This window comes from Pipistrellus kuhlii, unplaced genomic scaffold (assembly GCF_014108245.1).
Source record: "Pipistrellus kuhlii isolate mPipKuh1 unplaced genomic scaffold, mPipKuh1.p scaffold_m20_p_26, whole genome shotgun sequence".
Taxonomy (NCBI): Eukaryota; Metazoa; Chordata; class Mammalia; order Chiroptera; family Vespertilionidae; genus Pipistrellus; species Pipistrellus kuhlii.
Window position 1 is genome coordinate 8,591,373 of NW_023425525.1, and position 27,126 is coordinate 8,618,498.

Consider the following 27,126-nt stretch of genomic DNA (forward strand, 5'->3'; position numbering starts at 1 on the left):
GGGAGCCCTTTCCCACCGCCTCCTGGCCCCTCTCCCCACCCCTCCCCTGCCAGCACCCGCACCACTTGTGTGTTTATGGCTGCAGAGAAGCCAGTGAAGCCAGCCAGCCGGTCTCACCAGAGTCTCCCAATGGCCGGGTTCTGAGAGCCTCCTGGGGAATTCTGGCCTCCTTCCCAAGGTTCCAGGGTCCTAGCAGGGATTCCTGCATTCCGTTCTGGAATTCTGCGAGTCCCGGAGTCCATGCATATTGGAGGATGCCAGAGTTCTCTGACATGGGCCTCGGACCATTGAATTGTAGTCTAGAACTTGGTTATTGTGTTCCAGAGGGGTCTGTGGGTCCAGAAATGGCCCGTGATCACACATCAGGGTGACGGAGGTTAGAAGGCGATGAGGACACAGACGCTGCACTTTCATTTTCTTTCTCTGCCCGAGAGGCACAGGGAAAGCGGACACTGCCCCCCGGGAGCCAGCCCTCCGGGTGCTGCGGATGGAGCCGTGGCAAAGAAAGTCCCTGACCCCACACAGCTTCCATTCTCCCAGGGAGACAAATATGGAGCACACAGACACATGCCGGGGACCTGTCAGAGAGCGATGGGTGCGTTAAAGAGAAAGAGCGAACCAAGGAATAATTCGCCTGTTATTGCACTCGCTCTGTGTTCAGCTCCATCCTAAGGCTTTATTTACGTGGATGAACTGACTTGCGCTTTGTTAGTGTTAAACCGTAGGTGCTGCTGTGTGGTCCCACTTTCTAGGTGGGGACACAGGCGCGGCAGGTTAAATACCTTCTCCTAGTGGCAGAGCTGGGACTTGAACCCAGCAGGCTGGCTCCAAAATCTACACCGAGCCACTGCTGTGATGCAGGGGAAGGAGGTGGAGCGTGATGCTGTGAGGGGCTGTCCCTCAGGGCGGGCGGGGACACCGGACCAGAGACTTGCAGAAGGCCAGGGTGTGATGTGTGCGCACATCTGGGCAGAACGACCCAGCACGTTGCTCCTCTGTGGCAAGAAACCCATTCTCCACAGCCTGGCCCTCAAGGCCCACGGTGACACTCTCCAGTGTGAACGACGGAGGCTAATGCACGTGAGGCAGTGGTCCCCACCCTCTACATGCCCTGGAGCATGTAGAAAACACCAGCATTTCTATAGCTCCTGGGGACAATAAAACAGGCTCCTATGATGTCACAGCCTGAGAGATGGTGCCTGAGGACCCCTCTCCCAGGCCCTGGGCACTTGCGCATGTGGCATGGGGAAGTTCACATACCATCTCCCGGCATGGAGGACCCATGTTCTCTGTGCTCGGTGGCTTCCTGGGAAAGGCTTTCGTTGGGGACCTGATGGGAGGCGCAGGCTTGGAGGGATGCTTGTCTCTGGGGCCATAAAAGACCCCTTCGCCAGCCCGCACAGATTCCCCTGTGTCCTCTCTCCCTTGCCACACAGGCGGCCCCCCTCCTTTGTAGAGAAGTGTCCTCAGGACACACAAGAAAGAGCTAGAAGAGACAGTCTGGGTGACAGGACCATTGCTGGCTAATTGTGAGTGATGAGTGATGCCTCCCCCTCCCAAGGCCCAGTGTGAAACAGTGATGACTTCACCCCCTGGGCGGGATGGCAGTGGCGGCCAAGTAGCCTTGGCCATGGGTACATGGGCACACGGGCCTTTTGATGCTGCTTTCTGTCTGTCCTGCCTGCAGATTCGGCCACACACACAGTGGAGAAAGGGAGCATCAGGGACGCTGGGATCAAGTGGAGTGGGCGAGACTCCTGGCTTTGCCATTGAGCTGCAGCACCTTCGGGCATGTTACTGCCCCTCTGAGACAGGGTCTCTTCCTCAACCCCTCAGCATACAGCTCCAGGAACACTGAGGAGCTAGTGAAAGAACCAGAAAGGCGCCTGGATACACTCAGTGCTCAAGGCAGCGTCATCACTGTTTCCACCCCGTCACCTGCTGGCTGGGGTGGCCTGACACATTCGTTCCGGCCTCGGCTTCCCCACCCGACAATGGAGGCCGGAGTAGGTGACTCACTTTTTCAACCAATCAGTATTCTTGCCCAGCACCGGGGTGGAACAGACCGACACAGGCTCGGACCTCAGGGAGCTTTGGTCACTTGGCTGCCCCCATGCCGTCCCTCACCTTCCAGTCTCTATCAGTGGTCGGCAAAGCCTCTGTTTGCCACTCTGTGGACAATGAGTTTGCCGACCACTGGGATAGGGGCTTAATCACAAAGAACAACAACAGCCTGTGGTTATTGGAAGCGAGAGTCTAGGTCGGTGGTCGGCAAACTCATTAGTCAACAGAGCAGCTCACGACCAAAGCCGCAGTTTGCCGACCACTGCTCCAGGTGATGGGGACTGCGGGGGGCAGAGTTCAAGGCCCAAGGTTCCTGCCTTTGGGTGCACCAGCCCATGCAAGCCCCTCTCCCTTGCACATGACCGGGACCCATGCAGAGAAAGGGCTTTTACGTTCCCGGTGAGGCTAGTTACGTGGCCGAGGGAAGGGTCTTTGCCGCTGTTACCAAAGTCCCTGGTGGGGTCACTCTAAATCTGCCAAACTTGAGCCGATCCGATGAGCCCTTTCCAGAGGATCCAGAGGTTAAAGAGGCAGCAGCCCCTGCATTGGCCTCGGGGAGGTGAAGGGCCACGTGGTGGATCCGAGGGACAGACTTTGCCACCACTTGAAGACCCCAAGCCTCAGACGAGACCCCAGGCCCAGCTGACACACTTTGGTTTCAGTCTTGTGACACACTCCTGCTCTGGGGAAACTGAGCTCATCCACGTGCCTCGTTTTCAGCTAAGCTGGTGGTGACTTGGTCCACAGCAACAGGCACGTGACTACAAACCCTGCCCGCGAGCCAATGTGTGTGAGCACCAGCCCCCAGATCAACCCCATCTCACCATCTCCGGCTATCTCCCCAGCCTCTGCTCAGGGCTGGACCCCCCCCCTCCCCCTCGCGCCAGGTGAATCCCTCACAGATAGTGATCCCACCCGAGGTGGTGGCAAAGGATTATCTTGTCACCCCCCAACCTGCTCCCAAAGCTGGCTGTCAAAGAACATCCTATTTGCCCTACTTTTAATGTAATTATCAGCACCATTGTTTGCACCACTCTGACTCGAGTCAGGGCTCAGCCTGTTTCAGGCCCCCCTATTATCCTGAGCTGCTTTGATGAGAAGCTCCTGCCTCGTGCTTGCTGCCGCCTCCCACACGAATTATCTGTAATTTCCACACCTCCGTGCTGGCGGGAGCCCTGCGTGACAGCCAGGACTTGGGGGCCCGTGCACTGTCATTTTCAAGGCAGCCAGGTCGGGACACTGGAGCAAGTGGGACCTGGACTTGACTGTGAGACCTGCCCGGGGAGGGGAGGGCAGGCCTAGGGGTGCAGGCAACGGGAGCTGGGGCCAGGTGAAGGGCAGTGACCAAGACCCTAATAATCAGAGGCAGGGCATGTGAACTGTGGCTCTTGAACACACACCATGGGTAAGGTGACCAGACGTCCCGCTTTTGGTGCCAAAAGCGGGACGTCTGGTCACCTTCACCATGGGGCCTGTTTGTAGGATGTCCAGAAGGGTCCTTTCCACAGGCCCCAGAGCACCCCGCCCAGAGCTGCTGAGGATGGGGGTGGGCGGAGAAGACCGGAAGCTCCGTGGTGGAGCAGAGTTGGAGATGAGGATGGAGATCATGCGTGCTCCTCCTACCAGGCTGCCTGCAGGGTATCCAGCTCCCAGGGACAAGCAGTTGGGGCCTTGGGGAGGGGACTCCGCAGGCTGAAGGGGGGGGGGGGTGTCCCTGTGATGGGAGCCACCTGACAGGGAGGGAGCTTTGCCTCTGTGGAGAGGCCCACTGACTCCTGCGGTGCTGCCAGGAGAAGCCCCCTGTCTGCTGGAGAAGACATGGCTTTGTCCTGCGGAGCTGTGAATGGCGCCCTGTGTGCGGGCGGGCGTGGCGTGCTCACTCCCTCTGTGAGTGCACCGCTGGGCACTGTGTGGGAGGGAAAGGCACGTGTGTAGGTGTGCGGAGCAGACTCATGGACGGCAGTAACTATGCAGAGCCGGTGTATGCTGGTCGGGCCCCGAGGCTGCATGTGCGTATTGCTGCACGTACGTGAGGAGGCTGAGGGCGTGGGGATCTTCTCACGCATCTCCCACCTTTGCTCCAAGCTTTGCCACCCCATCCCCACTCTTCTGAACTCCCTGGAAGCGTGTCTTTTCTCCTAAGAGTTATCACGGTTCAGGACAGGAGGCACAGGTCTAAAAAGCCCAGAGACCGGGGACGCGACCCGGACTCTGCCAGAGTCAGCCTGTTCACTTGGAGACAATCTTTTCTGCTCTCTGAGGCTCATTTGCTTCATCTGTGAAATGGGGTGCTCACCACTCCAGTCAACACTCAGAATTTAGGGTGTCAAACCCCTGATCCCACCTCCCTTACTCGCACAAAGTCCTCCCCTTGCTCACCCTTACCTATCGTCACACCCTGGGGAGGGGGGCAGGCGGAACAGGAAGACTCAGGACTCCCCAGCTCTGAGGAGCTCCCCGGCGGGTCTGAAGATGGGTCTCCCTTCCTCCTGTTCCCCAGGCTCCTGGTGTGGGGCGTGGGGGTGGCAGCTGCAGGCATTTCTAGAGCTCCTGGTACACAGCTCGAAAACCACGGACTTAGGCAGCTCCACATCACTACCTTGGCTTCTGGGAGCACCCCCAGGGTTCCGGGTCCAGGTGCATGGGTACCTAGCGAGGCTCTCGATGGCAGTGTCTCTGACGAGGATGCAGCCTCCTGGATGAGAGGCAGGGCATCTGAGCACCTGACCTGCAGCTCCTGCTTCTGGAATGGGTGCCGTCCCAGGGCAGGGCAGGCTCTGCCGCCTGGAATGTCCCTGTAGCAATACACTCACACAACTTTGGGGGGCTCAGCACTCCAAGTCTCCCTGACTCTGCCCTGTTGTGTTGGCGAGCCTTCTAGGGGACCTCCCTCCTCATGGACGCCCTGGCCAGCTGATGCAGGCAGGAACCAGAGAGCCTTCTGAATAAAACTTGCCTCCGAGCTGCCCACTTTAGGCCTGAGGCTCCCACTGGCGTGAGTGAGAAGTGACCCAGCACGTTGCTCCTCTGTGGCAAGAAACCCATTCTCCACAGCCTGGCCCTCAAGGCCACTGTGACACTCTCCAGATGTGAACCACGGAGGCTAATGCACGTGAGGCGGTGAGCCCCCGCCCTCTGCATGCCCTGGAGGTGTAGGAAACACCAGCATTTCTAGAGCTCCTGGAACAATAGAACAGGCTCCTCTGATGCCACGATGTCTGAGGACCCCTCTCTCGGGCCCTGAGCACCTGTGCATGCGGCATGGGGAAGCTCACAGGCAAAGCAGTTAGCGGAGGGCCCACCGCAGCGCTTCTGCACACCGGCTGCACATCACTATCCCCCGGGAGCGTTAAAAAATACTTCTGCTCAGGCCTCACCACAGACCGATCGTCTAACGAGCTTGGGTGGGGAGACGTGTTTAGAGCTCCCGGGGGGTCCTACAACACCAGGAAGGGTGAGAACCACCAGGCCTAGACACGGTGAGCATTCGGCAAACGTCAGCTCTTTGCCGTAGGCACCTCGTGTCGGCTCGGCTGTTCCCGGGAGACGCCGCTGTGTCATGGAAGGCGCTGCTCCTGCCTGTGCGGGGGGAGGGCTGGATTGGGGGGTGGGCCGGCCGGACCTCCCAGGGCGCTGCTGTTCAGGAGAGATGAATGCTGGGTAGGGCAGCCTGGCATCTATCTCCCTCAGCCAGGTCTCGGCAAATTGGATTAAAACCCATGTTTTTAAGCTGCTGCCCGCCTGGCTGGCTGGCTGGCTGTGGAAGGAGCTGAGGCAGTGAGCACCTCGGGGGAGGGAGAGCTGCTGAGGAGGGAGGAGGCACGCAAGGGGTCCTTCTGGGAGACCATTCCCAAGGCTCGTCCCTCGGCTCTAGTGGCCCTGAAGCCAGGCAGGCAGACTGAGTAAGGGCGGCTGCCTTGGACAAAGAGGGGGAGGCTGGTCCGGTCTGGGGGGACAGCAGCAGCTGGAGTATGTCCACAGTTGTTTGGAAGGAGCAGCCATAAGCCCGGAATAGCAGAAAGTAGTCCAGGACAAGGAAGCCCAGCCCGGACTCCAGCGGGAGGGGGGCAGCCCACCAGGGAGAATGCTGAGGTGGGCACCAGGACGCGGGCTTCAGTTCCCAATCCGAGAGTGACCTGGGTGTCCTAGGGCTGGTCCTGTGCCCCTTAGGGCTTAGGCACTCCGTTCACAGGGAAGGGGACTAGACAAACCCCTGGACCCCAGCTCTGATGCTCATTTTCACATCTCTGTGGGCCGATGTCACGAGGCGGGGCTTGTGTGAGATCCATCTATAAGAACTGGTGGTCTCTATAGCACCTTGGGGAGATTAGAGAGGTGCCCCCCCCCCCCGAACTTACTAGAAACCTGTTTTTTGGGGGTGGATTCTGTGTGCCAGAACTGGTGGGCAGTGGGCAGAGCAGGAGCTGGACTTCTAACCCCACTTGCCCCTTGGCCACATCCCTTCGTGTGGGGCACACATCGCACAGCGGTACCCGGAGCCCTGACTGCCCCCCGTGTGTGCTTGGCCAGATTCACCCTCTGGCCGGGGCCATGAAGCAAAGCGAGACGAGGTGACTGGAAGGCTGTGAGTAGAGCATGGCTGGGCTTCTGCCCCAGCCGGCGGCTGCCCAGGCAGACAAGAAGGCGTGCCCACGCCAGCCTGCTCACCGCCCACACCATGGCATACATCTGCGACGCAGGACAGAGTGCATGGGATACAGGACCCACTGTGGGGCCTGGGGGACTCAGAGTGTGGAAAAGGGAACACACCTGCAACTGAGTATAAACCTCAGAGCCAAGGCTGGCGTGCCTCCAGCCCCATGGACAGCTCCAGGTGGACGGGCCTGCCATACAGGACTGATCTCCACCCAGCGTTCCACTCTGGGCCCCCCGCGTTCCTCACTCCGCGTTTCCCTCCCGACTCTGAGGCCCCTGCAGCCTCCCCTCCCCTCCCCTCGAAGGACCGGTCACAGTTTACAGAGCACTTTCACACTCCGCATCTCATTCGATCCTCACAATGCCAGGGCTGTCCCAAGGAAGGAAGCAGGCTCCCAGGGGTTAGGGCAACCAGCCAGGTCCAGAGGCAAGTCCTAGCTGCCTGTCTGACTCTAGCTCAGCACCAGGCCCGTTTCTTCCCAGGAGGGGTCGCTCTTTTCGATGCAAAGGACTGATGCTCTCCTCCACCAGGAAGCTTTCCTGGACGGGAAGGCGCGGGAGTCCTGGTGACCAGCAGTGGGTGTACCAGCAGGGCCAGTGCTCACGATGCGGTGAAAGGGAACCATGGGCCCACTGTGCGGACCGGGGAGCTCCCTGCATCTTTCTGGGGCCGCAGGCACTTCCTTTAGTTTCCATGATGGACTCCAGCTCTCGCTTCCGGTCCTCTTTTCCTCAGATGGATGGGGATCCTTGAGGAAAGACCCCAGTCACACATCCCCTCTCTTCCTGAGACTTCCATTTGCTCAGCAAGGTGGCCGGAGCAAGATTCGGGCCCACGCGGAGGGTGGACAACAGCTGATGTGGAGCCAGAGCCTGGTTGCAGAAGATGAATGTGTGTGTGTGTGTGTGTGTGTGTGTGTGTGTGTGTGTGTGTATGGGGCTCTTGGGATGCTGACATGTGAGGCAGAGCAGGGATGGCCTGTTGGGGTGGGCAGAGGGTGAATACGTTGTCTGGAAGGGGGTTCTCAAGAGTTGGCTCCACCACCAATTCTGGCTGCATGACCTGTTCAGTCTCCTGATGAAGCCTCGGTTTACCCATCGGTACCAGGAGGAGGTCAGCAGGATCACAGTGACAGCAGCCACAGTCATGTGTTCTCCAGTGGATAAGTAAGTTCAGGGAAAACCTATGGGGCATGTCAAGGCACATGAAGAAGCTGAGGCTGAAAGCCATCCAGCCCCGGGGCCCAGGCTTACCGGGCTAGCCAGGATCTGGGGACCAGAGCCAGGAGGCTGACTCCGGAGCGGCTCATTTAAGCTGCGAGGCCCCCCCCCCCCCCCCCCTTTGTGCCCCTACCACTTTTCTAAACATAGAGGATTCTTCAGGAAATCAATCACATTTGATGACATCCAGGCAGGCTCCCCAAAGCCAGCTGATCTTTCAGGCCGGGCTGCGGGCTGCAGGGACGCAGACCCAGGAGAGTAGGACTTGCGGAGTAAGGAAGGCTTCACGGAGGAGGAGGAGGAGGAGGAGGAGGAGGAGGAGGAGGAGGAGGAGGAGGAGACACGGAATCGTGAGGGTGTGGGAGGGGGAAAGAACAGGGCTTTCATGCTCTGGATATCACGGGGAGGCTAAAAAGGAGGGCGGTGAACCCTGGGGAAGGCCCCACTCGGAAGCCCCAGCGACAAAGGGGGAGCGGCCCCCTCATCCTGTCCTCCAGGGTCTGCGGTGCAGCTCTCAGCTCCCGCTGGTGCCTCTGCAGCGGGCGGGGTCCCGCTCCCACCTCCCACCTCCCGGCCTGAGCCCTCCCCCCGGCGCCCATTGGCCTGCCCCAGCCCGGCCTGCGGCGAGGCGAGGGGGGCGGCGGCGGGAGGCGGGGGTCTGTCCTCCCTCCCGCCCGCAGCCGGCGGAGGCGGCGCCTCTCCTCTCGGAGGCAGAGCGGCTGGGCGGCGCGGGGCGGGAGGCACGGCGTGGGCCCCGCTCGGGCGGTGACAGCGGCGGCTGCAGGGAGAGCGGTCCCCGCACACGCACACGCACACGCTCCGGGCAGGCCCGCGGCCACGGGCGGCGGAGACACGCACGCGGACCCGGGACCGGCGCGCACTCCGCGGCCACAGGATCCCAGCCTGCGCGGCGCCGGGCGATCGCCGCTGCTCCCTCCCCGCGGAGTCTGCCCCGCTGACCCGCAGCCCGCATCCCCGCATCCCCGCATCCCGGCATCCCCGAGGCCCGCCGGGAGCAGGTAAGGCCCGCCCCGATGCCCCTGTGCCTCCACACCAGAATCCTCGCCCCTCGGGGACTGCGGACCCCCCTCCGGAGCGGGCCAGGGCAGCGCGGGGCCAGCCTCCGAATCTAAAAGGAAGCCCCCTGCCATCACTGCTCCGGTCCAGGGCGGCAGTCTGGCACCCCCACCTCCACTCCAATGTCTGGGCTGGCTTGGGGCGACCGATCCCTGCAGCCCTTAGGGGGTGGGGTCGACCTAGCTACCTCTCGACCCCCCTCCCCCCGCCCCCTTTCTCCCCTTCCGGTGCCAGAAGAGAGGACCTGAGGTGGGAACGCACTGCGGCCAGAGAGGGACCTGTGAGAACCGTAAGGACCTGCCCAGGGCACAAGGTCGCGCTGGCTGAGTGACCGGGGAAGGCGACGCTGAGGGTCCCCGGGTGCTGGATGCCGCAGGTCCCAGGCGCTTTGAGGGCTGAGCAAGCGATGTGCTCGGTAGGAGGTGGGCTGGGAGCCAGAATAGAATGCCCCGCTGAGGTGACACATTTGGGATTGCTGTCTCTCGGTTTCCCGCAGCGTGGAGGGACTGGGGCTGGATGGTTTGGGGGGTCCCCCTGGGAAACGCCATGGGGGCCTGTGGTTGAGAAGGGCACCTGCCGCCCAGGCTGACATGGGCCTGGCGGAGACCCTGCGGCTGCCTTAAAGGCCCAGGTTCCTGGCGCAGGAGTGGGAGGAGGGGCCTCATCCTGGCGAGTTGGGGCCTCGGAAGGGAGCCCCGCAGAAGCTGATTCTATATTACATGCCTTTGGGGAGTGGAGCCTGGCCCCCGGAAGGAGCTCAGGCCTCCTCTGGAAGGTGCTGGGGGAGGAGGGGAGACCCCCCCCCCCCTCAATACTCCAGGCCATGTGCCTGCTTTCCATGCAAGTGCGTCAGCTCCCCTTCCTCCACCTCCCCCAGCCTCGCAGTGCCCCACAAAGCCCTGGGACCCACGCAGCCGGCAAACACAAAAAGCCAGGCACACACTCGGCTTTTCCTGTGAGCAGCCTGGGTGGTGGGGGGCTGGGGGAAGGGGGCTTGGGACGGATGGGGCTACACTCATCTGTGGAGAGCTGCCTGCCTTGAGGCTGCCACTGGGCCCAGGCGGAGAAGCACCCAGAAGGCCAGACTAGAGGCATTTGAGTGGCTGTGGGCTTCAGAAGGGGATGCGATACTATTTGAGTCTGGGGGTGGGGTGGCGTGGGGGGAGGTAGCAGCAGCACCCAGATTTTCCCAGGAGGCCCCAATCTGAGCTGGGTGCTGGGTGCAGGTGGGTTGGGCTGGTAGAGCCCACAGGTACAGATGAATCGGGCTCCTGGTCCCCACTGACCTTGGAGAGGGCAAGCAGAGGTGCCAGTCTGGACACGAGCTGAAATCTGAACGTGTACATTAGACAGGCCCGGGGCCAGCTCTGCCAACCAATCCATCAACAAGTGTGTGTGTGGGGTGACTTGGGAGGCAGCCCATCCCTGCCTCCCCACCATGGGCAGTTCACCCGGGGTGCTGCGTCTGGGACAAGACCCAGGGAGTCTGCCCCCCTCACAGTGAGGGGACATGGCTGTGGGGAGCCCCTGGAAGGACCCTTTTCTGCATTCTCAGGGCTAATCTGGCTAAAGATGGGCAGGGGCTTGAAAGCTTCAGGACCCATTTTCTCTCCTGCGACCACCCTCTCGGCCATGCCCCTACTTTGGGGTACTCTCTCCATTTGTGTCGAATAAGCAAACACACAAAATGGGTGGCTACCATCGTGTAGAACCGAGAGGCTCGGAGAGGCAGGCGCTCAGGTGGCTTTCTTTCTGGGGGCACGGCCTCAGGCCTCTGGCTCCCCGGCTGGGGGGGGCGACGGGGGTGGGGGGAGGTTTCCTTGACCAAGGGCTGGCTGGCGCGGAGGAGAGGACAGACACCCCATGCCGTCGGCCAGAGGGCAGAGCCAGGCTCAGCGCAGTACCTGGAAGAGCTCCCAGCATGACCCCCATCCCTGCCGGACAGCGGGGTTCTCGCCCCGGAGGTGTGTGAGCCGAAGTCGGGTGGCCCGGACGGGGCTGCCTCGGGGTGTTCTACTCGGGGCGGGCGGAGGAATCCGAGCCCGGAGTCCGAACGGCTGGGCCTAGCGGTCCAGCTGCCAGGTAGCACGCAGGCAGCAAATCAACTGCGATGTGTTTGCACCGGGCCCTGGATGCCGTCACAGGCCCATGGTGACAGCCTCCCCCGCAGTGACACACACAGAGGGGGTGACACACAGCCAGGGAAGCACACAGGCTTCCCGTGACACCTGCCAGAGCGCTGGCACGGAACATGCGGCAGCAGGAAGACAGAGGGACAAAGAGGCACACACCCTCAGTTCTCCATGTACCTGGGACCCCGATGTTTGCCAAAGAACTGTCATAGGAATCCTAATGCAAGCCCATTATTGTTCCTAATGCGAGGGAGCGAACGCAGGAAGTGCGTGTGGCACGGGACGAGGACAGGGGCCGGTGACCTTTCTGCAAAGGGCCGGGTCGTCCGTGTTTGAGGCTCTGCTGGCCACACGCTGTCACAGCCGCTCGGTTCTGCGGTGGCAGCGTGGAGGCAGCCAGCTGTGTCTGAGGAGCTTATTTATGGGATTTTGAATCTCACTGTGTTCGTGTGTCGTGAAAGGCGAGGCTTTTCCTTTTTTTTTTTTTTTTTTCCCCTCTGATCCTTTAAAACTGTAAACATCATTCTTGACTCGCTGGCTGTCCAAAACGGGGTGACAGGCTGGATCTGACCCACCAGAGGGGCTGCCAAGACTGGGCTGGAAGGGAGTGGTGGTTTCAGAGGTTGAAGAATGGAGGAGCTGAGGGCTAAGGGCTGAAGCTTCTTCCCCCGGGAGAGAGGAGGAGGGGGTTGGGATGCCACCCTCCACTCAGCCTGGAGCTCAGAGGGCCCCTCTGTTTTATGGGTCAGTGCCCAGGGAGGCTCCCCACCTGGCCTGAGCGCCCCATCCAGACAGGCCTCCACTATGTCCCTGTGATGGGTCTCCCACTCTGAGGACCCCTGGAGACCACATTCCGGACTGAAAACAAACCAGCATCACACCCCTGGGGTTCACCAGAGCCTCCTTTCCATCCACCCCGTGCCCAGGTTTGTGCCCGCCTCCACCAGGAGGGCGACCACAGGGAAACCTGTGTGCCCCCTGGAACGGGGGTGGGGTGCTGCTCTTCCCCTGTGGGGGTGCCCAGTGGGCTAAGGGATGCCTGGAAAGACACATTGGGAAGATAGTAGAGCTTCTCCCCAGGGACCTGCTCGGAGGGGCAGGTGTCCCATCCCAGGAGCTGGGCCAACTTCTGCTGCGGGGCTGCAGAGGGGGAGTGCAGGGCGTGGGGCGGGGTGGGGACGGGACAGGATGCTGAAGGGTCTCTGAGGAAAGCGGGGAGCCCAGTGAGTCACCACACATGATACTATTTTCGTGTGTGTCTGGCAAAGTGGCTCATCCCAGGACTTGCTGCTCTTATCAGTTCCCCATCCAGGTCCGTGGCTGCGCTGGTGGCGCCTGAGGAGGGCAGGCCTCCCCGAACCCGGATGGGGAGGCGGACTCCCTTCCGGCCCAGATACCTGTCACACAGCCGTTCCTGCCGGGCGGGGGGGCCACACTCCGCACAGGGGTCTCTGGGAAGTGTCGCCTCATCTCTAGTCTGTTTCCACGGGTCACTCCGTACCCCTGGGAGGTGGCTTTGAAAGTCCACTTGAGGTCGGAAATGCTGTGCTTAGAGTTGCTTCTTCCTCAGGAGAGAAGTATGGGCGGGGGACAGCAGGAGGCCTGACCAGTCCCCCAGGCGTGACAAGGGTCCCTCGTGGGGTGTCCGTGGGTTCTGAGCTGGTCTTCCCCTCAGCAGTGGCAGAGGCTGGCAGGAGCATCGGGGCAGAGTGCACACCTCGGGAGCCAGGTGGCCTGGGTTCACGTCCCAGCTCTGCCACATGGCTGTGTGACCTTAGGGAGGCTGGGTACCCTCTCTGGGCCTCAGCGGCCCCAGCTACTGAGGGAGGATCATGCTAGTAACCACTTCACAGGTTTGAGTAGGTGCGATGAGTTAATGAGCATTTAATGCTTGGAAGCATGTCTGACACGTACTGAATGTTTAATAAATGTTAGTCATTAGTAAGGAAAGGTGCAGCTAGCCTGCTGCTTCCATTTTGCACGTGACACAGGGCTGAACGCAAGTGGAAAGAGAACAAGAATAGTTAACACATGGGTAGTCCTCCCCGGGAGCCAGGCTAATGCTATAGACCACATGTGTCAAACACAAGGCCCGCGGGCCAAATCCGTCCCGCCAGGCCTTGCAATGTGGCCCGCACCGCGCTGTCATCACTGCACTCCGCTGCGTTTCCATCACAATGACAGTTTATGACTGTTCAGTAAACCATTCGGCCCGCGATTTAGGCTGGATTTTAGATTTTGGCCCCTTCTCTGATTGAGTTCGACACCCCTACTATAGACTCTATAGTTTCCCTTAGATAAACGGGTTGGTGTCTCACAGCAATATCTGTGAGGTAGATTTCACCATTGTTCCCATTTTACAGATAATCCAACAAGCACAGAAGAGCTGAGTGGCTTGTCCCTAAGGCCACCACCGCAAATGTCAGGAAGTAGAGGTTCTTGTCCTCAAAATCAGGCGCTAAATTGCCCCAGCAGAGCCTGAACCCAAGAGCGAGCCTGGGAAGGTCTGTGGCCAGGTCATCCCGACACTGTGTGGCTGGGCCAAAGGGGCCGGGCCAACCCTGAAGGAGGGGAGAGTCCCGCCCCAGGCTGCAAAAGCAGGGTCCTGACCTGTGAGGGGGTTACTGGCAGCGGGGGGGAGTCAACGAGGAAGGCAGCCAGGGCGAGGAGTGGCGGCCGCTGGCAGGGCTGTGGCTGGCAGGCCCAGGGTGGCATCCACAGGGCAGAAGAGCCATTGGCATGGCCCGGGAAGTACCAGGTTTGGGGCAGGTGGTCTGATATTGTAAGCTCTGAGAGCAGTCCAGCCGGGGTGCTGGAGGGACTGAGAGGTCGCCGTCTTGGAGAGGTTGCAGGAGGTGACCCTGGAGGTGATCCCAGTGGAGGTGGGGGAGTGGGAAGGCCAGGGCCTGGGAGCTACGGCCGGTGTGTCCGCATCCAGCTGGGCAGGGGCGGATGTAGTGGGGGAGGGTGAGCACGTGAGGACAGCAGTGGGCTAAGAGAATCGATCATGAATGTTGGCATCACCAGGAAAAAAATTGTGTAACTAGGTGATGGATGTTTACCAGGCTTCTGTGGCAATCACTCGCAGTCTGTAGCTATTGAATCATGATGTGGTAGGCTTGAAGCTAATATAATGTTCCTTAGCAATTACATCTCAATAAAAGGAAGAGAGAGGGGACCGTAGTGGGAACCGGGAACCTGGCCAGGTCTGGTTCCCCAGCAGGCTCGTGTTGAGAGGGTCCCACCTGCCCACCCTGTGACCCTGAGCTCCAGCCACACCTGCTCCTGGCTCACCCCGGGGCCTGGGCAGCCGGGTGACGAAGCAGGCTGCTGGGAAGAGTGGGTCCCAGCGTGTGTCAATCCACTGCAGTGCTGGCTGCGGGGTGCCCTGACAGGAGCAAGGTGAGCACCTGCCTGTCCTCATCCCCACGGGAACGTGTGTGTGTGTGTGTGTGTGTGTGTGTGTGTGTGTGTGTGTGTGTGTGTGTGTGTGTGTGTGTGTGTGTGCGTGAGTGTGTGTGCGCGCACGCGCACAGGCCTGGAGTGCAATGACTGCGTGTGTCACTCCTCCATCAGAATCCAAACAGATCGTGCTGCCTCTGCAGAGCAGAGTGCCTTTGCGCAGTGAGTGTGTGAAGTGTGTGTTATGATACATGTCACCTGTCGGATACACACACCGGTGCGATTGCATCGGCACACAGCTTTGTTCTTGGTCGGGGGAGCGTGCTGCTGCATTGCTGGGATGAGAGAGAGAGAGAGAATGAGAATGAGAGAGAGAGAGAGTGTGTGTGTGTGTGTGTTTGTGTGTGTGTGTGAGAGTGTGTGTGTGTGTATGAGTGTGTGTGTGTGTGTGTGTATGAGTGTGTGTGTGTGTGTATGAGTGTGTGTGTGTGTGTGTGTGTGTGGTGGTCTGTCAGCCCCGAAGGCACCTCCTCCTCTCCTTTGTGTATTCCACGCAGGGCTGTTTGTATTTTGTATTGATGCTTTCAAGTGGGTGCCCTGGGGATAAATGTCTTTATGATCTTCTCTGTGGACCTGTGTGTGTGTGTATGTGTGTGTGTGTGTGTGTGTGTGTGTGTGTGAGAGAGAGAGAGAGAGAGAGAGAGAGAGAGAGAGAGAGAGAGAAAATTCGGCATCAGCCAGTCCTCAGTACACTAACCCCTTGCTTGCCGGCTGCCACCTGCTTGCCCTGTAGAGCAGCCAGAGCCAAGGAAGCCGCTCTCCCTTCGGGGCTAGCTCTCTTGGTGCTGATGGAGGTTAAGCAGGTTCATGGTTCTGCTCTACGTGAGAGTCGCCTGGAGAGCTGTAATCAGCCTGACACCCATCCAGGCCCCAGAGCGCCCCGCTCAGCCGGTCAGGGGTATTTTGAACACACCTCAGTGGTTCGGGGGGTGGGGGGTGGTGAGAGGGCAGGTAGAGCACAGGGCTAATAGGTCAGAGCGCATCTTGGGGCCAGAGTCGGCCCAGGCTGTGGCCTCCGGGCTAGAGGGGCTGACAGAGGTAGGCATGGAGGCCTTCCTGACTGCACCTCACCATCCTTTGGCCTCCGTGCGGGAGAGTCAGCTCCAGGTCTCAGAGACTGCCTGTGGTTCTCCTTGGAGCCCTCTGCTGGCGGGGAGAGCCAGCCTCCTGCATGTGCTGAGCGGGGCCAGCATTCCCGGGGTCCCGCCAGGCATGGCGGACAGGGCCTGGAGCTCCCCAGGGATAGTGGAGGTGACTGAGCCTCCGGGGACCGCTAGTGCCAGGTCATCCAGAGGCAGCCTGTGCCAGCAGGCATGGGAGAGCCCTGTGCACAGCTGGCACCCAGGGGAGTCTTTCCTGAACCACAGGGCAGAGGCTGGGCCGGCACCCCCATAGCCACTGGGCTTCTCAGAGCATCTCTTGGGCGTACCAAGGCCTCCCTGAGCATCTTTGAGTGAGCCCTACGCAGGCAGAGCAGCAGGGGGCTAAGACGGCCCCTTTCCTGGAGCCTGCCTGTGGCTACTTTTCTTTCACTGCTCTGGGTGCTTGTTTGTCCCCCAATTTAGCTCGGAGAGGCTGAGGGCAGCTTGGAGGGGCAGAGAGAGGGAGGAAGGGAGGAGGGAGGCATGGATGGGCCAAGAACCTGGGCACAATGGCCCTAGGGCAGTGGTCGGCGAACTCATTAGTCCACAGAGCCAAATATCAACAGTACGACGATTGGAATTTCTTCTGAGAGCCGAATTTTTTTAAACCTAAACTTCCTCTAACACCACTTCTTCAAAATAGACTCGCCCAGGCTGTGGTGTTTTGTGGAAGAGCCACCCACACTCAAGGGGCCAAAAGGCTGCATGTGGCTCCCGAGCCGCAGTTTGCTGACCACGGCCCTAGGCTAACAGCAGCTCTGCCCACCAGTGGGGTGTGCAAGGCTAGTGGTCTGGATGTAGCCCGCATGGGCCTCCCGAACCGGGCACCTGCGGGCTCGGGGTGACCCTGACGCGGGCCTACTCGGTCATTCTGTGATTGAATAGTAATAAGCATGCTTGTTACATGACTGTGCGGCGTTGCATTGTATGGCTGTGCCGGGCCCGTTAGCAGCGCCTGCGGGATGAAGGCCCTGTGGCCCCGGCTTCGTGGGGATGCCGCTGTACACAGCGCTGCAGGGCGTCACCTCACTGTGCCAGCTTCTGTTCAAGTGCAAACGCTTCTCCCGGATAGACTTCCAGGAGCGGAGTTCCTGGGTCCATGGGACTCTGTGCTAACGACCAGTTTGAGGGGCAAACCAGACTCCTCCCCTGCGACTGGCCGGCCTCCCCAGCCTCTTCTCCCGACTCCCCACGCACTGCGGGCCTCTGTCCAGGAGGACCGGGAGTCCCGGCAACGGGAGGCCCAGCTCCCTTGGCGGCAGCCACTGTGTGTCCAGGAGGCCCTGCAGGCGGGCGGGCGGGCTGGCAGAGGCCAGTGCAGAAGGCTGTGGGGTTTGGAGACCAGCGGGGCAGCTGGAACCACTCGGCCTTTCCTGAGGGACCGAGTTAGAGGTGCGCTTCTTTCTCATGTAGCAGCCTGGAGCTCCCCCAGGCGTCCTGGTTCCCCGGCGTGGTGCCCCCACCGCTCAGGGGTTACCCTGGCTGCCCTGTCAAAGCGGGCGGGTCCGGCGTCCGGAAGAGCAGAGGAGCAGGGGGACAGTGTGTGGTGCCGTATGGACAAGTGGCCCGTGTCACTGCTGCTCCTTCCATAGGGGGGAACGTCCACAGGCCCTCACCTGAGCAGAGGGACGGGCGTGAACACGTGTGGCTGCTAAAGCTGTCGTTGAGGAGGGGATGGGGAGGCAGCGCCTGCCGCAGAGGAGAAGGCCGCCCACACATCGCAGTGGTCCAGGGGGGCCTGCACCGGGTGCTCCCACCCTGTCCCCTGTGCCTAGCAGACGGGGGTGCTCAGCAGGTGGTTGGGGGACAGAATAAAGAACAGCCTGGATCACATGTGTCAAACACAAGGCCCGCGGGCCAAATCCGTCCCGCCAGGCCTTGCAATGTGGCCCGTACCGCACTGTCATCACTGCACTCCGCTGCGTTTCCATCACAATGACAGTTTATGACTGTTCAGTAAACCATTCGGCCCGCGATTTAGGCTGGATTTTAGATTTTGGCCCCTTCTCTGATTGAGTTCGACACCCCTAGCCTGGACGAAGGCTTGAGGGGCTCTCCGTGGGGGCTGAGAGCCTTGTTGTGGGAATGGGAGGCGGTCGGGGGGAGGGCAGGCTGTCCGCAGGACTCATGCCTTTCCTTTCTCTCGAACCCCAGGCTCTTTGGGGCTGACCAGCGGCTGCTCTGAGTGGGAAGCGAGTGGTGCTGGCCTGAGCCTCCTTGTGGCTGAGAAGCGCCATGGCCAGCATCCTACCGGCCTGCCTGGCTGCTCTCCTGCTGCTGCCTCTGGTAAGGCCCCAGGTCCATACCCTCCCCGCTCCCCTCCACCCCACCAGCTGGAGCCCCCAGCTCCCCTGAGCCCCCACCCCAGAGAACCCCGTCTTTGGCGTGCCCTCAGCTGGTATCTCTGCCAGCACCCTCACGGGACCATCCAGCACGTCTGTGAATTAGAAAGGGTGTCCCATCCTCAAGACCTTCCACCGACGTGGCCAGAAATCCTTGCACAGTGTACGAATGTGTCGCGATGCTGGCGTGGGCAGCCTTCTGAGCTGTGCATCCTGGATGTGTACCGTGCAGGACCCCGGCCGGGCTGCCTAAGGTTCTTTGACCCCCGGCCCCTGCTCCAGGTCAGAGCTCAGGAGCCTGCTCTCTGCTCACGTCTCTCCCAGAGCGAGGGCGGTGGGAGGGCTCCAGGCCTTAGCCCCCCGCCCTGAGCTGGGACTTCACACCAGCACTGGCTCTAGCGGCCTCTGAGCCCTGGATCTGAGTTCTGCCTCTGCCCTGCCTCACCGTGTGGCCACAGACAGCCTGTCCCCGCCCCGGAAGCCGTCTGCACCTCTCTGACCAGTCGGGGCTAGACCGAGCATGGCCCTTGCGCTCAGATGCCTTGTGCCTGCCTCCGTGCTCCTGACGTCTCCTTACACAACTGCTCCTGCCCCCACATTGGAGTTAAGAGGCGACAGCCACTCCAGGGCTTTGAAGTTACTTGTTGCTGCGCTTGAATCCAGCCTCTGCCACTAAGCAGCTGTGGGACCTTGGGCGGGAGTTCCTTAACTTCTCTGAGCCTCAGTTTTCCTCTTCTGTCAAACGGGGCAAGAGTAAATGGGAGTGGTTCCTAGGCCCACTGAATGCTGCCGCTGCTCCTGGCCTGGACCTCCTTTCCCAGCCCCCAGAGGAGAGAGACAGTGAGCGGTCAGCCCCTCCTCCCCCCAGCCCTGCTGGCCCCCTGTAGTGCAGCAGTACCTTGTGGCCCCTGGAGCTACCCTGCCCGGGGCCAAATCCTGGCCAAATACAGTCTACTAAGCTGTGTGACTTACCATCTCTGGACTTAAGTTTCACATGTGTAGAATGAGAGAAATGGCAAAAAGCTACCTATCTGTAGTCCTCTGGATGTACATGTATACACACATAGTATATGACAGAATAGCGCATGCAGGTCGTAAAGTGCTGTATGTATGTTTGCTGCTGTTTTAATAAGACTTGGAGCCTGAGAGCCAGGGTCAGAGTGGGACCCACCCAAGGGCACACATGGAGTTGGCAAAGAAGAGCCTCATGGTGTCGGTGACAGAGTGGATGTCAGGATCCCTGCTGGCCCTGAAGTCTCTATCACTGTCCTCATCCTGCTTCTGCCCCTCCACCCTGGCCCCAGGGCTCAGGAAAAGGGCTTCTAGTGAGCCTTGCTGCCCCTCCCACCGTCCCTCCCGCTCCCTGCAGGCGGCCGCCATGCACTCGGACTGCATGTTCAAGCAGGAGCAGGCCCAGTGCCTGGAGAAGATCCGGAAGGCCAACGAGCAGATGGGCTTGAACGCCTCCTCCCTGGGTGAGTAGGCTGGCGGGAGGACATGGCCTCCCAACACATCCATAGCCGTGAGAATGGGTGCCCCCGCCTGAGGCCATCTTGGGAAGAAAGGTGGAGGGGACGGGTCCCGGGTCCTTCAGAGAGCCCTGTGGGGGGCGGGGGGGGGCGGGGGAGTCCTGGATCTGCTCCGGGCAGTGGCCCTGGGCTGCCCTCCTTGGGGACAGCCTGCTTGGGATACCTCCCTGAGGGAGGGCTGTTCTGGGTGGCTGGGTATGGCTGCCTTAGGTCCCAGGGGCTGGGCTAGAGCTGGGGTTGGCTGTCAGAGCTTGTTAGCAGGCGGCCTGGGCCTGGCGGCAGCAGGGACACAGCTGCTGCGGGTGCCCGAGCTGGAGAGCACATGGGCAACCCCAAGCAGGAGGCGCGGGGCCCTTCCCACCTCCTCTGCCTCCCGTGCTCACTCTGCCAGAAGCCAGAAAGGAGGCAGCAATGAGGACCCGCCTCGGCCTGTCTGGGCAGTACTTCCCCCAGGGCTGCTCTTAGCCTGGGGCGGGGCGCTGCGTCCCCTGAGGGAGGGGCCCCGCACTGCAGGACAGTTAGCAGTCTTAGCTTCCTCAGACACCACGGCTCCCCTGGTCCCAGTGACAACCCAGAATGCCTTGTAACATCTCCAGATGTTCCCAGGCAGTGGTGTGGCCCTGGCAGAGAACCCGGGGTCCTGTGTGGCCCCCTCCTCCTGACTCCCTCGCTGTGCAGAGAGGACGCCGAGGCCACAGGGAAAGGGCGCCCTGGACTTCGGGATTCCCAGCAACCAGGGCGAGGGTCTGTGTGGAAGGCCAGGGACTTGGGGGGCGGGGGCATCCCTGGAGGCCTGGCCAGCCTCACTTACACCTCAGTCCCTGGAGGGCGGGGCTCTCTGGCCAGCCTAGAAGGACCCACCTCTCCCTCCGGATCCTCCCTGTTTAGAGGGAACTCTTCTGAGCACCATCTGTTTAAATACTCGATTAATCTGCAGCCCAGTTATGTGTAACGGTCCCTCCAGGCCAAGCTCCCTGGCCAGACAGTGAACATTAACTGCTAATGGAGCCGCTCCGGCCATACTGGACTCACCCGCCCTCCAGCCCAGCTCTGGCTCAGCCCTAACCGAGGCTGGAAGTGGATTCTAGGCCTTCACCAGCCAGGAAAACTGAGGCAGGGGCCCCAAACAGGTGCCCAGTTGCAGGAGACCAGCATAATATCTGGTCCGAGGCTCCTGTCTGGGGGATGGGAAATGTGGCCATGAGGTGGTCCGGGAGCCCAGGTGTCCTGCCTCCTAGCTCGGGGCCGCTGTTCTTGCATCACAGGAGCCAGGGGCATGTGGGTGGAGCATAAGAAGCATCCAGGAGGGAAGGGTAGAGGTGGGGGCGGGGCTACTGCACAGATGTTTGTGGAGCCCCAGCTGGGGGAGGGCTAGAAGGCTAGCCCATAGGGGCGACGTGAGCGTGAGACAGAGGTGAGGATGGACACCCTCCCAGGAGGGGGCAGGCAGGTGCTGGGGAGAGGGTTGCACCCAGGTGTGCTCCGGAGAGGGAAGAGAGGAATTCTGGGAGGGTTCCTGAACAAGATGGGATTTATACTGGGTCCGAGGTTCTCAAACCTCGCTGCCCATCAGAGCCACCAGGAGCTTTTAGGACAATGTGCTCACGCTATAGTCCAAGCCAGAACCATAGGCCCTCACAGTCACCTCAGCATGTTCTAACGATGTTTATGGTGACCCTTATTCAAGAGTTGTGTTTAGTGGTTTTAAATGCAGGCCAAGCCTCCAGGCTGATGGGCGGCTGGTCTGAGAACCGCTGAGTTAGGTCCTAGGGTAGGCCCTGACAGCAGGTGAGAGCTGAGGGCCGGGTGGGTGGGTGGGGAGAGTGTCCTCGGTGGGGGCACCAAAGCAGCGAGGTGGAGGGGGGAGGGCTCTTTCCTGCTCTATGCCTCAGAAGCTCCACTGTTAAAATGAGCAGCTGGAACGAACCATATCAGCCAATACCTACATAGGTTTCCCGTGTGCCAGGCACTGGACCAGTGCTGCTTCTCCCATTGCAGCTACCTAGCGGGATCTATTAATATTATTACTCCTGTCATTATTACACTTGCACCCCTTAAATCCTGGTCCCTCCCTGGTCCCGGGACCTCGGCAGAACTCCAGGTGGTCATGGGCATCGTGGCCTCCAGGGGGACGCTGAGGACAGGGTCATGCCGGGAGGCATGGGAGCCGAGCAGACAGGTGAAGGAGGAGGATGGACCAGCCAGGTGGTGGGGAGCGAGAACACGCCCCCTGGCCCGGCGCTTCCGTCTGCACCGTCCTCGGCCTGTCCTGAAGGTGTTTGCTGGGACCGTTACTGCAGAGCTGTGTTTAGTGGTTTTGTCCCTCATCCCAAACCTCCGAACGCTAAGTGAGACTGGAGACAGCATGGAGTCCAGCTCTGTCACGTGACACTCCGAGATGCTGAAGCCAGAGGTCGCAGTCCCCGGCCAAGTTGCACCGAGGGCCCAAGCCAGCTCTGGGATAGGCCCCAGGGCTGCGGCCCCGGCCAGGGGTGCCCTTTGTGCTGCCGTGCCCTGGGCCAGAGAGAAGGAAAAAGGATCCCTGGGCGTGGGAAGCGGGCTCTCCACTCCCGAGGTCCCAGACCCACGCAGGTCACGGGCCTTGCCTGCTGGTCTCTGCTCTGCCCAGGAAGCCTGGCTGCCCCACGTGAGTCTGGCCAGAGCCTCCCCTTTGCAGGGCGGCAGGCTCCCGTCAGCCTGGAGGCCTGGCCTGCGTTTGAGCAGGGTCAGTCAGGTGTGGTCCTTGGGAGCCCCCAGACTCCAGAGGAGATGGAAGAGGGGTGCCTGCAGTGGCCCTGGCAGGGGCAGAGGAAGGGGGCTTGTACAGAAGACAAGAGCCTGCCCACTGATATGCTGACCCGGCCTCAGAGGCCAGGCAGGGTGCACAGTGTCTGGGCCCAGCCACTCCCCACACCCCCCAGGAGAGGAGAGGCCTGGGGAGGGAACACAGGAGGGCTGGGCCCAGGCTCCCATCCTTGGAGCAGAATCACCCTCTTGCCTGCACCTCCCAGCTGCTGTGAGACTAAGCAGGCGCCCAGCGTGGGGTCTGCAGGGACCCCCTCGCCCCCCAAATCTGACTTGAGCCTGCATCAGAATCTTCTGGAAGGCTTGTTAAAACACAGATGGCCAGGCCTGGCACCAGAGTTCCTGACTCGGTGGGTCTGGTGGGGCCTGGGCACCTGCATTCTGTCGAGTTCCCACTGGTGTTTCTGGCCTGGGGTCCCCAGGTTGAGAGCCGCTGAGCTCGAGGGGAAAAATAACTTTCAGTCGATTGAAATCACGTGTTACCCCCGAACTGTGTGCTGAAACGGGGGGCTCGGTGTACCCACGCATCTTCGGCGGCGGCGTCTCAAAGGGACCACTGTGCCTGTGTGAGCCCCCCGCGGTGCCCCTGCTCTCGCGGTTTTGAACACTCTGTGGAGCTGGACAGAATCGTCACCATGACAACCGGAGATGAGCGCCTTGTTCTGTTCCAATTGAGGCTAATGGCTCCCGCATCCTCTCTGTTCAGCCTGCCCGAGTGGTCCTTCCCTCCCGCTGTTGTCACACGGCGCGGCCTCTCCTTCTGCTTTGTGTGGGTGGCAGAGGGGGAGCCGCCCCATCTCTCACCACCCAGGCATCCCCCCCCCTTCCCCCCGGCTTGCATCCCTCTGACCATGTTCCATAGCGGCTTGTAGGGGAGGGGCAGAGGCAGAGGCAGAGCCAGGAGCGCACAGACAGTCAGGGTAGAGTTGGGCTATCGCGGGAGAGGAATAGGGAGGTGGGGTGTCCCCCCCTGGAGGGACCTGCTCTGCAGGGGTGAGGAGAGGAGGGGACGTTCCCAGCCTCTCAGCGGTGGCGGATGCACTGGACCATCTCCCGGTTCCTGGCCGCTGTCACTCACCTCTCCTGTCTTCCCCCTGCCTCTGGCCTCCCCTCCAACTCCTCCCCACCAACTGCCCTTCTGCGGTTGGCATGCCTTGTGTTGTTGGGGCCAGGCCCTATTCTCTCTTCTTCTCAAATCTATGCCTTCTCCCGAGACATATCAGCCAGGTCCACGGCCCCTCATACTATAGCATCCCGGTGCTGACACCCCCTGCTCTCCCTCCTTTCCACTGCCCCTCCGCACTCCACACCTTCATCTCACGGCCTATTGGAAGTCCTGGCCGATGTGTCTTAGGAGACACCGGTCCTGGCGTTGGGTCCGGAGAGGCGCCCCAGCTTCTGGGCATTGGCAGATCGCGAGTGAGATCTCCGTTCCTGATTGGAGCTCTAGTTGCTTCGAGTCGGGAGTACCCTCGGAGACGCTCAGCCCTCAGTGCGCACACAGGGAAACTGAGTCAGGGTGGAGAGTAGAGACTTACCAGAGTCACGCAGTGAGCCCTGGGCTGCAGTAGACACAACGCCAGTCTCGTGGCCGACGTGCGGGCTGAGGGACACCCCGCTCTCTCCCCCTCGGCCCTCAGATGCAAGCTTCCCAAGTGTCTTCTCCACGTCTGTAGCCCTGGCCCATGGCGGGAGCTCAGAAAACAGCCAAGAGAATGAATCGCTGCCCTGCCTCCAGCCTGGGACCTCACCCTGTGAGCCCCTTCTTCCCTGTGCCATCCTCACCGGAGCCCCGCGCCCCTCGCCGTTCTGCCGACCTTGTGACTGCTCACCTCCGTCTGAAGTGCCCGGGGCCTCAGGGACGTCAGCTGGCAGTGGCAGCTGGCTGTGCCAGGGCCCGCTGTTCATGATAAGGGAACATCTGTTAATGGGCACCTGGGACATGGGCTGGACGTGACCATGCTCTGTGACCTTGCCTTCTTGGTTTGTGGTCCTCAGAACTTTCTTTCTTCTTTTAAAAAAATATATGCTTTATTGATTTTAGAGAGAGAAAAACATCATCTGAGAGTCAAATGTTGGTCAGCTGCCTCCTGTGTGTTCTCTACCAGGGACTGAGCCAGAAACCCCGCAACCCGGGCATATGCCCTGACTGGGAATCGAACTGGCGACCCTCTGGTGCCTGAGACAATGCTCAGCCCACTGAGCCATGCCAGCCCTCTGAGCTTTCGATGGTGTTTCCAGCTTCTAGACTGGGTCAGTCAGGGAGCAGGATGCTATAGGTCATTGTGATGGGGGATGAATTCCAAAGTAGCCGGGTCTCAGTTCTGAGAGAGACCACTTCTGGTCCACGCAGCACCCAGCAGAGCTCACGCAGCCCGCCAGGCCCCTCTCTGCCCAGGCTTCCTCCGTGACCTGTTGGCGGCCCTCCGCTGGCCCTAGCCCCTTGCAGGCCTCTGGTCTGTGTCCCTGCCCCCTCTCCCAGGGAATGCTTTTCAGGGACACCTAATTGACGGGAAGCTATTGATGATAACAGCAGGGGGCGTGCACAGAGTGAGCTTTACTGTGTGAACTCATTACACCTCCAGCAGCCCCGGGGGTGGTGGTGGTGGTGGGGGGGGGTGGTGGGGGGGGGGGGGTGAGAGGTGGGAGTGGGGAGGAGGTCAGTTCCACTGGCTGTGCCTTACCTGGCAGAGTGGCCCTCTCTGTACCGTGTGTATAGACTCCTCTGCAACATGCAGACCCTCTCCCAACACTCCATGCTCTGCTGTCACTTCCCCCTCCTCCTTCTCCGTCTCTCTGTCCTGATGGGTCATGGTCATTATGGGAACTTCCCCCACCACCCCGAGTAAACTAAGTCCACAGGGTGCCTTCCTCCTCGTCGTGGTTTCCTGGTGGACTCTCATCCATGGCCTCCCCCATGTCCATGAAGCTGGGCCTAGGGGCCGTCCAGGGAACTGAGGGGACCCGCCCGCTGAGGTGCTCGCCACCAGGGCCTGGCTCATGGCTCTCTTCCCCACAGGCTGCCCAGGGATGTGGGACAACATCACGTGCTGGAAGCCCGCCCGCGTAGGCGAGATAGTCCTGGTCAGCTGCCCCAAGTTCTTCCAGATCTTCGATCCGGACCAAGGTGGGTTCCGCCTGGGCCGCTTCCTGCCATGCTCAGCCCTGCCTGCTCCCCGCACAGGCCCCAGACCGCCCTGGGATACAAGCACCGCTGCCCTTCAGGCTGACAGCTGTCCCCAGGGGTGCGGGGATGGAACCACACGCCCCCGACACACGGGGGCACACAGGCTTCCCTCAGACATGGTTGCCCGGTCCATGTGGGGTGTGTCATCATGGGCGGGCACAGCTGGGCTCACACACAGCCTCTGTCACTCGCCCTGCTGCGGGCCTTGGGCACAAGGCCCTCACCCCTCTGTCCCTTGGGTCCCTAATCTGTCAAATAGGAATGTGGTGAGCCACGGGGCACTCAGCAATACACGGGGGAGTCACTTGGGGCGGGACTGGGCACATTTTAATACTCAGTGGTAGTTGTTAACTTACGTTACTGCCATCATCACTCCTCTGGAGACACGGAGAGGCCCAGAGACACAGGGCGACACCCTCAGGCAGTGGACACGACGCTCCCCCACTCGCCTGCATCCACACACGCCCACACCACTCAGATCCAGGCACAGGCCTCGGCCTCACCGTCACTCGTGTGCATTAAGCAGAGTGTGTTCTCGGTCCTCGCTGACTATGGGCAGCGATGCGGGCTCAGGAGAGGAGGAACTGAGGCTGCCTGGGGGAGGACATGGGCACACGGGAGCCGGTGGCTTGCAGATGCCAGCCTGGGTGTCTGATGGCTCCCTCCCTGATGGGAGAGGCTGGATGGGTGCAATGTCGTAAGGAGCTCAGCCTGTGGCATGTCTGTTCAGGTGTGAGTGTGTGTGTGTGTGTGTGTGGGGAGGGGGGGCTACTGCAGCGCCCTGGAGCTACCCAGGACCCCCAGCTGATGTGGGAGACCCTGGGGGTGGGCAGGGATGGGCCCTGTGACTCAGGTTATAGGGCGGCGGTGGGCGGGGAGGAGGCAGCGGGCTCTCTGCAGGCCCCAGGCCGTGGTGACCACATCTCTGTGGGGAGCGGCCTGACACCGCATCTCTCCTTTGGGAGTGAGACTCTTTCTGCCTTCCCTTAAGGCCTGTGGGCTCCCAAAGAAAGTTGGTGTCTGGCCAGATCACTGAGACCCGGGGAAGAGCCTAGAGCCAGGCCCCGGCCCTGCACCACACCCCTGTGAGTGTCCAGGGTGAGCTGAGGGCACTGCTGGGGGCAGGGCTCCAGGCGAGTGGTTTTCTGAGAAGGTGCCAGCCGGTGCTGACTGCTAAACCATGGGCTGGGGGCCTCTTGGGTAGGAGGGTCTGAGTCACGGGTGTGGTCATGCACAGGTCACTTGAGGCCTGGGCCTCGCTTCCTCCTTCACCTGAGGCTTTGGTTGATGTCCTAGAATTAGGGTTCCCAGACCCCAGTCCACTACAGAGTCCTGCCCGCCCGTCCCCTGTCCTGCCCCAGATAGAGGCAAAGTCTGATTTTCCTGGAATCCTGCCAACCTTGACTCTGCCTGGATGGCAGGTGCCTGTGGAGACGGTGGCAGCCTGTTGGGGTGCCAGGCCTGTGTCTCAGAGTTCCATCTAAAACCAGAGAAGGCAGAGTGCAGCTG

General features: G+C 60.9%; 1 protein-coding gene across 5 annotated transcripts in view; it reads left to right on the forward strand.

The window, feature by feature from the left end:
- The first annotated feature begins 8,939 nt into the window (after nt 1-8,939).
- The window catches only part of ADCYAP1R1 (ADCYAP receptor type I), a 42,309-nt gene continuing 24,122 nt past the window's right edge, over nt 8,940-27,126 (forward strand). For 2 of the 5 annotated variants that reach the window (XM_036453806.2, XM_036453811.2), the window contains exons 1-4: nt 8,940-8,960; nt 17,909-18,040; nt 19,466-19,571; nt 25,450-25,557. In XM_036453806.2, coding sequence (XP_036309699.1) covers nt 17,990-18,040; nt 19,466-19,571; nt 25,450-25,557 — 265 coding nt within the window. In that variant the 5' untranslated portion in view covers nt 8,940-8,960; nt 17,909-17,989. The remainder of the gene's footprint in view (nt 8,961-17,908; nt 18,041-19,465; nt 19,572-25,449; nt 25,558-27,126) is intronic. The other 3 variants (XM_036453810.2, XM_036453813.2, XM_036453812.2) reach the window with 2 other exon arrangements.